The sequence below is a fragment of the Podarcis tiliguerta genome, assembly GCF_965153285.1.
Source record: "Podarcis tiliguerta genome assembly, chromosome: 7".
Taxonomy (NCBI): Eukaryota; Metazoa; Chordata; class Lepidosauria; order Squamata; family Lacertidae; genus Podarcis; species Podarcis tiliguerta.
In genome coordinates, this window is record NC_139540.1 from 88,137,636 (window position 1) to 88,152,400 (window position 14,765).

At 44.1% G+C, this 14,765-nt stretch overlaps 2 protein-coding genes across 5 annotated transcripts in view; one reads left to right on the forward strand and one right to left on the reverse strand.

Annotated features, from left to right (window-relative positions):
• MTRR (5-methyltetrahydrofolate-homocysteine methyltransferase reductase) overlaps positions 1–6,117 on the reverse strand; it is a 31,727-nt gene extending 25,610 nt beyond the window's left edge. The window contains exons 1-4 of one of the 4 annotated variants that reach the window (XR_014513137.1): positions 5,905–6,039; positions 4,605–4,762; positions 2,383–2,536; positions 636–753 (exon numbers count right to left, since the gene is read on the reverse strand). Coding sequence is in view for 3 of the 4 variants with exons in the window: in XM_083448699.1 (XP_083304825.1) it covers positions 636–753; positions 2,383–2,536; positions 4,605–4,748 (416 nt within the window). In the remaining variant the exon portion in view is untranslated. Of the gene's footprint in view, positions 1–635; positions 754–2,382; positions 2,537–4,604; positions 4,763–5,474; positions 5,810–5,904 lie in introns of those variants that run through there. The other 3 variants (XM_083448699.1, XM_083448701.1, XM_083448700.1) reach the window with 3 other exon arrangements.
• FASTKD3 (FAST kinase domains 3) lies at positions 2,806–13,657 on the forward strand. The gene is made up of 8 exons (XM_083448703.1): positions 2,806–2,809; positions 6,392–6,407; positions 8,302–9,765; positions 10,177–10,262; positions 10,616–10,790; positions 11,678–11,747; positions 12,188–12,302; positions 13,531–13,657. The coding sequence occupies exons 3-8, from the start codon at positions 8,328–8,330 to the stop codon at positions 13,627–13,629; spliced, it is 1,983 nt and encodes a 660-aa protein (XP_083304829.1). The 5' UTR covers positions 2,806–2,809; positions 6,392–6,407; positions 8,302–8,327; the 3' UTR covers positions 13,630–13,657.
• The last annotated feature ends 1,108 nt before the right edge of the window (positions 13,658–14,765 follow it).

Below are 14,765 nucleotides of genomic sequence, written 5' to 3' on the forward strand. Positions count from 1 at the left end.
GTGCTGTGCTGCTCTTTGCACTGCATTTGCAAAAAACGAAAACAATAGCAGTACTTAATGAGGCAAAGAAGGACAAATTCAACCATGTCTATCAATTTCAACTCCTCTTACTTCTTCTGGGAGATCAAGTCACAAGAGGCTCTTTCCAAGAAGAGATATGGAGCAGGAGGGCAAGGCAGCAGTGAAGGCAGCTGTACACAGGAGTTTGGGAATGTTTCTGCCCAGTAGCTCTGCAGAACCAGTGGGCAAAAAGACTCAGTGGGGTCATTTCAGCTGAGGCTAAACAAGCTATGCTCTTAACTTGAACCGTCACAATTGCCCATGGCTACTGCTGACACACTGTCTGCTTCTGGGAATATTTCCTGGGGGAATGAAGGAAGCATGATGCAGGAGCAATCTTCATCTAGGATAGAAATGAAATTTTTAGTAGCAGTGGAGAGTCATTCCACCCTTGTGCTTAGTTTGGGGAAAAGTAAATTATTTCACTGGCAGATCTCTCCTATTTTGCTCCTCCTCAGTTTCTAAATTGGTGTCCAGATGGGGCTATAAATAGCCGGGGTGGGGGTGGGGATTGGAACAAATGCCACACAAGGCGACTTAACCAAAACCTCATCAGAGAAATTTAGGTTTCTTACCCGACAGCATCATCAGCGAGTCCAACCTCATAAAAGCGTTGTGCTCCAAGTTCCTGAAATCGTTTGTCTATTATCTTCCCACCATTGCAGAAAAATGTGTATTCTGAGTCTCCCAGGCCTGCAAATAACAGTAAGGGAAAAGGCAAACCAAGAAAACCTGCATCAGATCAATTCCCTGGAGAAGGTGTTTCAGAATAAATCAAACTCTGCCCTCCAGCTTTGATGCAGCAGTAAGACAAACTACAAAACAATAAGCACAAGTTCCTAGGATTGCCAACACAGGCCTCCTTGTGCAGACATGGATGGTGCCAAGTAGACAATGGTTTCTTCCATGCAGAGTCCAACTGTGTCCCCCCCCCCAAAGCTTTGGTAAGGCAGGGTGGAATTTTCCAAAGCTGACTCTCTCACCTGTCCCAGTCTCTAAACCATTCAGGCGGTTCAGAAGAGGAGAACAAGAATGTAAGTTTCTTCTGAACTGGGAACTGGCACCATCAGTCCAATCTGGACTGGCCCTAAGATACTAACTCAGAAAGAAGCACTTCTCTTCTACGCAGCTTGAAATGTTTCGCATAAGGACTGGAACAGAGAGAACGGTTCTCATTCTCACTCTTCACCCCTCCCTGCCTGCCCCAGGTGATGCTGGAAACGGATGACGTGTGGCATAATTGCTGGGCAGCGGCCCCACATGGTGTCGTAGTGCTCTCAGGCTATCTGGAAGTAACTGCGAAGCACACAGACCTGCTCTAGGAACAGCCACTTCCTCTGTGCAGCAGGAGAAACAGAAAGGAGAAAGAAAGGGGGCCACAAAAGCAGAAAGTGGGGGCATGCGCCATTTTAGCAACCTGGAGGCTTAGGCTGCTGCTCCTACCCATCCCTCCAAACAGCTATCTAGAGAAAACCATTACCTCCCTGCAATCTGGTTGGGAATCAACTGCTATTACAAAAAAAAATAAAAATAAAAAATTGCTCATTGATAAAGGTAAGTAGCCAGGCACCAGAATTATTAGTGAAAAAGTCAATGAATTATGGGCAATATTCACAATCGCCAAAGTGCAATAGGCAAGTCCTCTTCCACAATTAAGTTTTGGATGCCTGTATTTAAGTCATCATCCTATTCTTCAGACTTCCAAATTTTAAAAGACAAAATTAATTAATTAGCAGAATAGCTGGCTATATATGGCTGATAGTACCTTAAAAGCAGAAAAGCATGTTCGAATTCAATAAGTAAAGTTAAAACACCAAGTCATGTTTTTTTTTTTACTGGTTTCCTATTCAACAGCACACATGAAGTAAAAAAATAATGTATAGTGCTATTTTTTATTTCACTATCATAAATGAAATAATCCCCTTTGGTTATACAATTGAAATTCATACCAATTTGCCATTGACTTTGGAATCACATTTGTTGGATCAGAGTTCTTTCATGGATCATAATTTTAAAATACGGAAAGATATAGCAAAAACACAGTCTAAAAATACAAAGGATGCTAAATTGTAAAATTTAAAAATATATAGCTCATATTTCCCAATGAAGAAAGTACAGCTAAATCCTTATTTCAGAGAGGCTTGAATTGTACCCTGATTCTGTGTGGTGCCTCATCCATACTCGTAATGAGGGCCGCACAGCTATACTAACTGTGATCATAGTTAAGCAATTCGATCAAAAATATATTGGATCCAGCCTGCAGTTTTTTGCAACAAGGTTTCTCCCCTGCTTTATACGAATAGCAGCTTACAAGCAAATTACCTAGCAATCCGTATCGTAAATGGGAAAAGTGGTCCGACGGCAGAGATTTATCGTTAATTTCCTTAACAAACTTGACTGCTGTGTCCGGTGGCTCTCCTGTACCCGTAGTAGAAGTAACAATAACCACGGGGTCTTTTTCACTATTCAAGTTATACTGTAAATTAAAAGAAACAAAGTTGGAGCATAATGCAGAAACGTTCAAAACTGGGTGGTATTTGGACGCACACAATCAGAGCTGAACATCCAGTAATGTGGGGTTAAGCCATTGTGATGTTTCAATTCATCAGGTTTTTCAATTAGCTTTTTAAAATCTATTTTGATACCTCTGAGCCTCCTACGGGGAGGAATATCACACTAAGGTGATGATTCTATCTGCGCAAGCATTTTGGTTTCCAGATAGAAGAATCCCCCCCTCTCCTCCCCACATGGGCTGTCCCAGGAGTTCTCTTGACACAGACCCCTGAGCCAATTTCAGGAGGGGGTGCATGGGGGCAGCAGAAGGGAGGAAGGCCCTATTGCACAAGCAAAAGTCCTTGCACAGGGTTTCTGCGGGTGGGAGTCATTTGTTGAATCCCACACAAATAGCAGAGTTTTACAACCAGTGAAAGGAACAGAATAATGGTTCTAATTCCAAGTCTTGCCTCAGCTTGTACAGTAGGTAGGACTTTACATAGAATCATAGAGTTGGAAGAGACCACAAGGGCCATCGAGTCCAACCCCCTGCCAAGCAGGAAACACCATCAGAGCACTCCTGACATATGGTTGTCAAGCCTCTGCTTAAAGACCTCCAAAGAAGGAGACTCCACCACACTCCTTGGCAGCAAATTCCACTGTCAGGAAGTTCTTCCTAATGTTTAGGTGGAATCTTCTTTCTTGTAGTTTGGATCCATTGCTCCGTGTCCGCTTCTCTGGAGCAGCAGAAAACAACCTTTCTCCCTCCTCTATATGACATCCTTTTATATATTTGAACATGGCTATCATATCACCCCTTAACCTCCTCTTCTCCAGGCTAAACATGCCCAGCTCCCTTAGCCGTTCCTCATAAGGCATTGTTTCCAGGCCTTTGACCATTTTGGTTGCCCTCCTCTGGACACGTTCCAGTTTGTCAGTGTCCTTCTTGAACTGTGGTGCCCAGAACTGGACACAGTACTCCAGGTGAGGTCTGACCAGAGCAGAATACATTGGCACTATTACTTCCCTTGATCTAGATGCTATACTCCTATTGATGCAGCCCAGAATTGCATTGGCTTTTTTAGCTGCCGCGTCACACTGTTGGCTCATGTCAAGTTTGTGGTCAACCAAGACTCAGTGGATCCTTTTCACATGTACTGCTCTCAAGCCAGGTGTCACCCATCTTGTATTTGTGCCTCTCATTTTTTTTTTGCCCAAGTGCCATACTTTACATTTCTCCCTGTTAAAATTCATCTTGTTTGTTTTGGCCCAGTTCTCTAATCTGTCAAGGTCGTTTTGAAGTGTGAAGCGGGGTGTTAGCCACCCCTCCCAGTTTGGTGTCATCTGCAACATCTACATGTTGCAAGGATCCAAAGCTAGATGCAATAGTTGAGCTTGGAATCAAAAATCACATACTCTCCCCAATTATATATACTCAGTCCACAATTTAACCTCTTGCATCCTAATTCTCCATGAACAAATCTATGCAATATATAAGCACAGTGTAGTAGATTTCCTGCAGTATTGAACTTAGATAAGATAGCCCTGTATTCAAATCCTAGCTCAGCCATGAACGTCACTAGGTAACTCTCAACCTAACCTACCTCATAGGGTTGCCCTAAGGATAAAACAGGATAACTTCCATGAGGGGGCATAAGAAGAAATGTAAATGTAATCAAGAGGAAACCCAAGTATGCATAAGTGTGTCTGCTCACATTTCTGCCTTCTTATACCCTCGGGATCCCTTGAAACTCTACATTTCTATGATTCCATGACCCTCCCTTTCCCCCTCTCCAATTTCTTTTCCCTTGGACAAAATCTGCAGTGTGAGCAACCTGGTACAAGGTGCAGTCTTTAACACGTCACTACCATCTACGTTGATTACCCTTTTTACCCAAAGACTTCAACAAAAAGAGAACAAAATCAAGATGTACCTTTTGAGGGGAAAGATTTCTAAGGAAAGCTCTGAATGATCCAAAGAAATGTTGTGGAAAGTCATTTGAAAATATGCCACTCCTGTATATTTGAACGGGGTGTTCAAAGAATCTTACCTTGTCTGACTCACTGATGCAGTGAAGATCTGCTTCAAGCCCACTGTCCTTGGCCTGATGGTATATTTCCTCAGCTATAGCTTTTGCCTGACCCTTCTGGCTCGCATAAAGGAGCAAAAACCTACGGTTTGTTTTACAGCACATCTTTCAAAGATCAACTACAGTACATGGGAAAGGAAAAAAGAGAGAAAAGCAAAGGGGTTACTTCATATGCAACAATGAGACTCTAATCCTTTCCAGAAACGGCAGTTGCTGCTTCTCTTCTCCCCGCAGCCTTCCAAATATATTACCCTTCAGAAAGCAAGTTCAGGGCCAAAATTCTATACACATTACTGAACAAAGTGGGACTTGCCTCCAAGAATATATGTGCAGGATCAGGTTGGACATACTTTACCCACCCCAAGTGAGGTGGCCCAACCAAAATAGGCAGTATTGGCGTTTCCTGCTTGGCAGGGGGTTGGACTCGATGGCCCTTGTGGTCTCTTCCAACTCTATGATTCTATGATTCAGTACAGGCTGCTGCTTGGGGCAGCAGAAATCCAGGAGCTCAAGGCTAATTGGAAAACCCCTCTAAGAAAAACCTCTCTATCCTTATTTCTGTATACCTGAAGGAGCATCTCCACCCCATTGTTCAGCCCAGACACTGAGATCCAGCGCCGCCGTGGGCCTTCTGGCATTTCCCTCACTATGAGAAGCCAAGTTACAGGGAACCAGGCAGAGGGCCTTCTCGGTGGTGGCACCCGCCCTGTGGAACGCCCTCCCATCAGATGTCAAGGAAAGAAACAACTATATGACTTTCAGAAGACATCTGAAGGCAGCCCTGTTCAGGGAAGTTTTAAATGTTTGATCTTTTATTGTGTTTTTAATCACCTGTTGGAAGATGGCCAGAGTGGCTGGGAAGGCCCAGTCAAATGAGCGGGGTATAAGTAATAAATTATTATTATTATATTATTATTATTATTATCATCTTCATGATCATCATCCTGATTCTTGCTTAGGAAAACATAACCACAGCAGGGGGGGCAGCAACTGAGTAGGTCCTATTTTCCTGACTGCAGTCAGATCCCCCTCATTCTGTACAAGGGAGCGGAGCAAAATGCTTCCCTGCGTTCCATTTTCTTGCCCGCGACGGAAAAGAGGAGCTGCATTAGGAAAGCCTGAAGAAGACACGCGGAAAGGACCGTGTGGAGGAGGAGACGACGGCCAGGCAGCCCCGCCGCCCCCGGACCAGGCTTGGCTCCCGCCCCGGCGAAATGGCCTCCGGGGCCTCCCCCCCCCCCGCGCCTCTCCGGGCCCAGACCTGCTCGCCCGCCGCTCGCCCGCCCGCCGGGGAAGAAGCAGCGGAAGAGGAGAGCCGCCCGTCGGAGCAAAGAGGGGGCGGGACAAGGCGCCCGATTGGGCGCTCGGCACTCGAACCATAGACTGGAGAAGTAGAGTAGGGACGGGAAGGAGGTGCTTCGGGGCTCCTCTCTCTTTCCCTCTCTCTCTCCTCTCCCCGAGCGCAGGGCTGCCCAGTGCGCACGCGCCGAGGCCGGAGTTGTGGCTGGAGGGCGAAGCCTGACCCGCCCAAGGGAGCCAAGCATTCCGGCAGAAACAAGGACACTCTTCTGAGCTTGCGCGCCGGGCCCTCGCGAGGGGCGATGGGAGTTGTGGTCGGGCTCCATCGGGCGGCTCGAAGGCCACTTCCGGGGTCGTGCATTTGAACCCCCGCTTCCTGTTGCCGAAAAGCTAGGCCGAACCCCAACCGGAAGGCGGGTAGTGGAGGGGAAGCGCCGCTCTTTCCACAGTTCCGCGGAGAAGCGGGTAAGGCGAAGAGGGCAAGCGAAGCCTCGCCTCCGACCTTGGCGCGCGGGGATGAAGCGCCTCCCGCCAAGGCCTCCCTTTCCGGGCCCCGCTCGAAGGGCCGCTGGCGGGTCCAGCTCCCTTCCCTCAGGCCCGCCCCTCCCGCAGGAGAGGGCCTTCTCGGGGGTGGCTCCTCCCTGCATAGGGAAGCCAAATTGGCTCCCTCTTTGCCGCCTTGCTGTTTTTGTTATAATTATCTGTATGTTTTAAACACACACATATGTTTGTCCTTTAATGAACCCCCATGCTTTTAACTAAAAGTGACCTTTCTATCTGATTTCTAGATAGATTTCGCCTGAGTCATAATGTAATGCAACATTTTCTGGTAGAACCCAGCTGGTGTTGTGTTGTGTTGTGTTGTGGGGAGGGGTCCTCTTGAGAACATAACTGAAGTCCCTTCTCGCCACAGCTCAGCACAAGAGATATAGCTTGCAATGTTTGTACCAGAATGTGGTACAGTTTGATTTGATGTTTGTTTGGATGTCTCATCGCTTCTTTTTACTGAGGCTCTTAAGTCTTAACAAATGCTTGTGGGGTGGGCAAGGAAATTTGCCCTCCTAACCAGCTCTCCCAGTTCTATGCTGTCCTTCAGTAGCAGGAAAACCAATGTGCATCTGTGTGATTAAGGAAGATATGGCAAGCAGTGGGGCCTGACCCCCACAGGCCAGCAGTCCTCCAAGGACTGAGAGTGCACAAGGACTTAACATTCTAATTCTTTAGGACCAATTGCATGTGCTGATTTCCTTGGCTGCCCATACTGGTACCATTTGCTTAGATCACTGTCAGAAGCATTTCAAACAAGCACAGGTTTCTAGAGATTGAATTCCAAAATCTCAGCCTTACAGCCCCATAAATCTTGCTCTCAATTGGGGTTAGGAATCTTACCTTTCTTTGGCCAGATCACTCCATATTTACATCACCTATACAATCCCCACCAACATAGAACTTTTCCCGTTGCAAGATGTAACTTCATTCCATCTTGCTTCTGCAAGGAAGCTTCTTGAAAATCCCATATTTAGAAAGGCATTGTCCTTGTGGTATAAAACAGGTTGAAACCATTGCACATGTTTTATTTTACTGTCCATTTTTATGCTGAAATCGGCAAGAAATATTTAAATCTCATGCTGAAAGAAAGGTTTAATTGCCCTGATTTATCCAAGGTTTCCTTTCTACTGACATTATGGTGAATGTAGCAAAATTTCTGAGAGATGCCATGAAATGATGTCGCTGTAAAACTTGAGAGGCACTTTTTAACCTTATGACGTCTATCTGTTTTATCTTAAAGTATCTGCTTTCATGAACAGATGCCAATTTTACACTTTGACTTATACTTGTAACCTATGTATGGCAGTAAAGGATTAATACTTAGGCCATGGGCCAGTGGATCATCAGTCTGCCTGTAATTTCAGCTCAGTGCATTTATTTATTCACTTCTTGTTCACTGTAAAGAAGTTAGTATTCCATGCTTAATAATGTAAATTCCATGCCGCGGAAATCCAGATTCCATACTAAGAAAAGCCAACCCTTACTCTAGGCTCCTGGAATTTCAACAGCCACTGCCCATCACACTTTGAAGCATAGCTGTGCATCTATAATGGCTAGAAATGTGATTCTCCATGAATATGGAAATTTGAGGTTATTAAGACACTTGATTCTGTGGACAGTACCATGTTATGTAATTAGTCTCCCCTTCTGTAGAACTATGGGATGGACACAGTCCTCATTGTGCCATCTCTTGACCTTTCTATTCATACTGTTTTAAAAAAAAAAAATAATAATAATAATAAAAGCTCTCGAAGGCTAACCAGGATATCTCTATAGTGACACTGACTTTTAGTTGTTGTTTTTCTTTCAGGGAGAAATGTTCAAAGCAGACCTGAAATGGCTTCCATGAATTTTAGATGTATCCAGGCATCTATTTCTAGAATGCAAGCATGTAGGCAGCTACTAACACGAGGCACAGCCTTGAACCATTTTGGCCAGCAAATTAGGCAGTTCAGGTTATGTCCCCATGGTTCTTCAACATTGCGAACAGTGTGTTCAGTCTGTGGTTTTCAGTGCACGGCTTGTAGAAACTACCATATGGAACTGGGAAATCACCCCGGCTATGTTACGGGAATGGTGCAACTCCATGGAGAAGCTGGTAACAGTGTAAAATCTGGCAGCACGTGGACAGATGAACAGGTGTTTTTGAAGTTGAACTGTTTCTGTTCATACAAAGACATTTTCAGATTTGTAAGCACATTGGAAAGTTTATCTGACACCATGGTGGCAGCTGTCCTTCAGCGGTTGTGTGATGTTCAACTGGAGGACAGTATGCTGAATAATCCAGAAGAGGTGATGGAGGATGAAGTCTTCAGGTCACTTTGCTTCCAGCTGGAACAAGAATCACGAAGCCTATCTGAATCTGGTCTTGTAAATTCACTAAATGCTTTGATAAAATTACGTGTGGATCCCTGGAGTACCTTGATGGTTCGTTTGGTGTCAGAGAGCCAAGAACGTCTTGATAAAGGCCAGATGACTATTAGAAATCTGTGTGTTCTTGGAGAATCCTTGTTCAATCTAGAGGGTCCAAGTTGTGCTATTCTGGAACAAATTATGGACCAAGTTCAAAGTACAAACCTGGAGGACTGGAAGGCTGATGAAATGGCTATGGTCTACAAAATGCTGCAGCTGGGTGTCGGGGAGAGAGGAAAGTACCAAGCCCTGTTAAACAAAATGAGCAATTTAACTGTAACTCGGGTTCCTCAGTTCAGCCCCGAAATGACCAGTACAGTGTTAAATGCTCTGGTGGTTCTTGATCAAACCCAAGCCGTTCCTCTAGTGATAAAGCTTTGCAAGCATTCAGTACGGCACATCCCATATTTCACTGACAATGAGCTAGAAAAGGTGCTGGAGGCTTTCATTCATTTTGGACACAACGACCAGTTCTTCACTGAAGCTCTAGAAAGACATGTTGCCAAATACGCCTTCACCATGCATCCCTGTGCCGTTTCCAAAGTCATGCAGTTCTGCAGCAGGAAGCGCATCCTTTCTAAAAGCATCTTCAATGCAGTGGCAGAAAGTTTCATCTACAATGCTGACAACTTCACCACTGCTCAGATCGCTGAGCAGATTATTCCATTTGGGAAACTCAACTATTTGCCTCCGTGTGCTCCTTCTCTTTTCCAAAAGCTTGAAAGGATACTCAGCACTCGATCGGCCCAGTTTCAGCCTCATGTATTCTTGAGCCTTCTTCATGCATGCACCCTAGTTGAACGCTATCCCCTGAATTTCCTGGCAAAAGTCTTTAGTCCCTATTTTCTGCAGCAGTTGCAAGGTAAGTATATAGCTTGTCTAGGGATGTGGATGTTCAGAAATGTCACCTCATATAAATGACATGCCCCTGGTAACATTGTTAACTCACATGGGCTAGTAATGGAAGTTGTGAATTCACATTGGAGAACAGGAGTGGGTCTTGGAGAGACCTTGGGAAATTACATCTGCAGTAGGATTGAAGTGGGGCAAGAGCTCAGGGGTAGCCTCCCAGGATTTTGTTAGTTGTACAGCAGAGTTGGTAGCAAATCTTACTTTATACTCCCCTTGGTGATTAGTAGCTTTCCTGTGAAATGAAAGCTTAGGAAATAGCTTTAAGCAGCTGTTTCTTAGCCCCCCCCTTTTTTTTTTAAAAAAAAAAGGAAAATAAATTGTGTAACCATCTTTCTTGATGCCTCTGATTCTTTTATCCCAGCTGAAGGACCTGGTTTGAAGAAGTCTGTTCTTTCTCAGTTGACCCAGCTATTTCTAACAGTTACACTGGAGTGTCCTTCCTACGAGGTATGAGAATATGCTATTCATTTTTGTGCATGTTTTGATCCTGCACATGTTTATTCAGAATAGGCAACAGCGTTGCATAATAAAATAAGCAGCCTTAAGTAATGATGCTAATTAGTAACTGTCAATAGCAGCAGTCATACTGAATTTTGCTGGTAGCTTAGTGTTCCATGTGTGGCCCGTTGGGCTTTCAGTTCAGCGGAGTACCTTCCAAAAAAAGACTGCAAATAACTTGTTCTGTGCCACCAAGTGTTCCCTTGCAACCCATTCCTGTCCTTGTACCAAACTGCTTGCATATTTATTAGTATTTCTACCTGCAGGAAGAAACTGCTTATTTTCCTCTCCTGTCTTAATAGGGTCCCCAACTCCTTCCCAAGTACATTGTCAAGTCCTTTCTCACGCCAGATCGTTCAATGGAGTCCTTGGTAGACAGTCACCTCTACAGCAGAGTAAAGGCTGGCCTCACTGACCTCTTGGGGGCCCGGATATATTTTGCCTCTCACGTGTTGACACCATACTGCTATACTCTGGGTAGGGAAGCTGTTGCTAATGCGTGTCTTGCTGAATGCAAATGTTAATGGTCACAGTCCCATAATTATGAAAATTTCTGTTTCAGTGTGTAAAGTAATGCTGCATTAATCTTCAACAGACCTGTACTTTGCATGAATGAATGCAGTAACAAACAAACAAGCAAGCAAACAAACCCTTCAGTTATAGCTGATCCCTGACATGATTGCTTCTCCTAAATAGTAGAGTTACTTGCCAAATGCCTCCTTGCTCAGCATAATATTGCGGGAAATTCCCATGATTGTGTCAGTATCCGGTTGACTGCCAGATACTATACTATTCTGCAGAAGGAAAAGGGGTCCTTACCATCATAGAAATCCTATTTTGACCCACCCACCCCCCATTTTCCATTCACATGCAGACTAAATGAGTTGGAAATAGGATGTAGACGATACTTTTATCCTCTTGCTACCTTTAATACGTAATGTTTTTCTATTATGAGAGATGGATTTCTTTTAACAGATCTCATACTTTGCATTCATATCAAGTGTAGATAAGAAGCAGAAAGGCCCACATATGATTTCCACATTCCAGATGGTAAAGAAGAATAATGCTCAAGTATTTTGGGTGGTTTTGCACAACATTTATAGTATATGCTATAGAAGAGGCATGTCCAACTTTCAAGAGACTGAGATCTACTCCCACTATTAAAAAAACTGGCAGTGATCTACCAAAATTGTAGAGATTTTTTTAGGAAGTCAAAATTGTTGGGCCTTTTTTCCTTTTTCTTTTTCTTTTTTTGAGTCGGGGGGGGGCAGGGCAGCGATCTACCACAGCCCTCGCGATCTACCTGTTGACCATCCCTGCTATAGAAACATAGTAACTTTTTTCTTGCTCCTTCCTCGCACCAGATATTGAGATTAAACTCAATGATGAAGGATTTGTACTACCAGCTAATAGACATGAAGAGGCGTACCAAAGGTAAGCAAGATGCTAAATATAAACAGGGTAGTTCAAGTGGTGTACAATTTTCTATTCTTTCAATTTGTGTCTTTGCTTGTTGCTTCCCTGGGGCTGCACCCCACAGGACTCCAGAAACATTTCAGTTAAACAATTGCACTGAGTCAGACCACTTTCAAAGAACTTGTTCTGTGGCACCAGCCCATGGCAAGGTGTGCTCCTCCTGTGGGATCTTCCCCTGGGGTCGAGGCACTTCACAAGATTCTGTGGTTCAAATCCTAAGAGCAATATGACATCCCACCGCAGGGAAATGGCAGCCACATTGCACCATGGAGGTTTTGTCAGGTCTTTGTATCACACAAGACGTGTAATAACCTAAAAAACAACAACTATGCAGGATGTCATAAAAGTTTGATTCAAATGCGATAAATATTTAATCTTATTTTGTGTTTGATTGGCAGAATAGCTCTCTGCATTGATGATCAAAGAAGATTTTGTACCAACAGTCACAATCTTCTTGGAAAAGAGGCCATTAAGCAAAGGCACCTACAGCTAGCTGGTTACGAAGTTGTGCAGGTAAATATTTGAAGTAGTTGGGGTGAATCAAATGGTTGCTGTTCAAAGCGGATAGGAAAATTGCAGGCAAGATAGTGTGAACAGCAGGTAGCACTGGAAATCCATATTGCTGCCTCAGACTCTCTCTTGAAGCTTGGGCTCTTAAGAGCTGATACCTACTCCAATTGAATGCTTAATCTGAACCTGGAAAATGTCAACAATTGCAGGCCAGTGGTTAATATCCTATTCCTGGGCAAGTTGCTGAAGAGAGTGGCAGCTGGCAAATGCTAGGATACTTCTGGATGAAGCTGGGGTTTTTGTTTTGTTTTGGGTTTTTTTTAACCATTTTGATTTGGCTTCAGAACTGGCTTTGGCACAGAGAAACTGCCTTGGTCATAATGATATGACCTTTCCCAAGAAAGAGAAGGGTAGGGGAGCATGGCTCTGCTGGATTCCTCAGACCTCTCAGCGGCTTTCAGTACTGTTGACCATGGCATCCTTCTTAACAGTCTGACTGAGCTGAGTGTTGAAGGCGCTGCTTAGGACTGGTCCTGCTTCTATTTGGAGGAGCAGTTCCAGAGGGTGGGGCTGTTGGAACCCTATGGCAGCTTTGCTTGGGGTCCCCACAAGGTTCCACACTCTGCTCCAGGCTGTGGAACATCTACATGAAGCAGATGGAAGAGGTCATCCAGAGATTTGGCCTCAAGTGTCACCAATATACAGGTGACACCCAACTTTATCTCTTTGTCGCTGACTTCAGGCAAGGCTATGGGCATCCTGAAACAATTCATGGCCACAGTAATGGACTAGATTGGGATTAATAAATGGAAACTCATTCCAGATGAGGCAGAGGTACTGTTATTGGGTGGTTCACTCCCCACAGGTGAATGGGATTGCTAGGAGAATTCTACCCTAGGTGTATATAATTCTTCCCAAAGATGGAATAGATCTATAAAAGTAGTTTCCAAACTTCTGCTGCCCCCATGAACCACTTGAAGATCACTCAGCAGACCACTCAATGGTTTTTCTGCCTGTTGTATCAGTTGTGATGTGCTATAGTGGCTGTGGATTGATTTTTAATTAAATTTTTATTGCTCTTTTTGTTTTCTATCAAAAACTATAGGATACAATACATAAGAAAAAATAAGCAACAGACGAATTCCTCTAATTTCACAGAAGAAAAATTATCAGAGTTTGCTTCCTGAAAAATGCTTTCAGTAATACATTCTTCCTTCCTTTTAACTTTCAGATTCCATTTTTTGAATTTGAGTCACTGAAGACCAGAAGTGAAATAGTGGAATACCTGCACAAGAAAATTTTTTCTAACTCTTATAGGCTCAGTTGGTGATTGAAATAGAATCCAAATGATGCTGACAGATCTATGAAGATTGGTTTATTATTATTATTATTTTAAATTTGGGACTTGGTAGGGGCAAGGCATTCGACAAGGTGCCCATGATATTCTTGTAAAGAAGCTGGTAAAATGCGGTCTTGACTATGCTACCACTCAGTGGATTTGTAACTGGCTGACTGACCAAACCCAAAGGGTGCTCATCAATGGTTCCTCTTCATCCTGGAGAAGAGTGACTAGTGGGGTGCCACAGGGTTCTGTCTTGGGCCCGGTCTTATTCAACATCTTTATCAACGACTTGGATGATGGACTCAAGGGCATCCTGATCAAATTTGCAGATGACACCAAACTGGGAGGGGTGGCTAACACCCCAGAGGACAGGATCACACTTTAAAACGACCTTGACAGATTAGAGAACTGGGCCAAAACAAACAAGATGAATTTTAACAGAGAGAAATGTAAAGTATTGCACTTGGGCAAAAAAAATGAGAGGCACAAATACAAGATGGGTAACACCTGGCTTGAGAGCAGTACATGTGAAAAGGATCTAGGAGTCTTGGTTGACCACAAAAGTGCTCCAACCTTGTTAGTTTCACCTCTAAGAAGTCCTTCCCCGTCTTGTTGCAACATCTTAGAACCATTTTAAAGCAGTTAAATGAAAACCCACCCCAGACACAACTTCCAGACACATTTGCTTGGACCCCAAAGTGTCAGGTCGCTTAGACATTGCCCTTTGGCTTCTGGCCCCTTAAAGTTACAATAATACCTGTGATGGCACTAAAAGAAACATCACTGCCAGTCCAAGTGGCTTGTAAGTTTCTTCCAAATTGCTTCTCACCTCAAGCCATGGTTGTGTCTGCCTGCTTTTTACAGCTACAGGCCAAGAGCTGTAACAATAACAATACTGTATGGAAATAGAGATTTAAATAGATATTTGGGGCTGTAAATCTTGATTTGAATAATTCCCTTCTTCAAGCACTAGGGCAGGGATCGCCTGGCACATTTTGAATTCTGAGAAAGTGCCATGGACACCCTTCAAAAAATGGCTGCCATGGAGGAGTGGCGTAATAGAAAATTGGGGAGACTTTAGTAATTGCCATCATTCCCACACCTGGATAACCTCCGGCTTACAA

Coding starts and splice junctions, on each gene's coding strand:
- FASTKD3 (XM_083448703.1), top strand. CDS start 8,328: ATGGCTTCCATGAATTTTAGATGTATCCAGGCATCTATTTCTAGAATG. Junction 10,791..11,677: donor ACCATACTGCTATACTCTGG/GTAGGGAAGCTG, acceptor TCCTCGCACCAG/ATATTGAGATTAAACTCAAT. Junction 11,748..12,187: donor CATGAAGAGGCGTACCAAAG/GTAAGCAAGATG, acceptor TTTGATTGGCAG/AATAGCTCTCTGCATTGATG.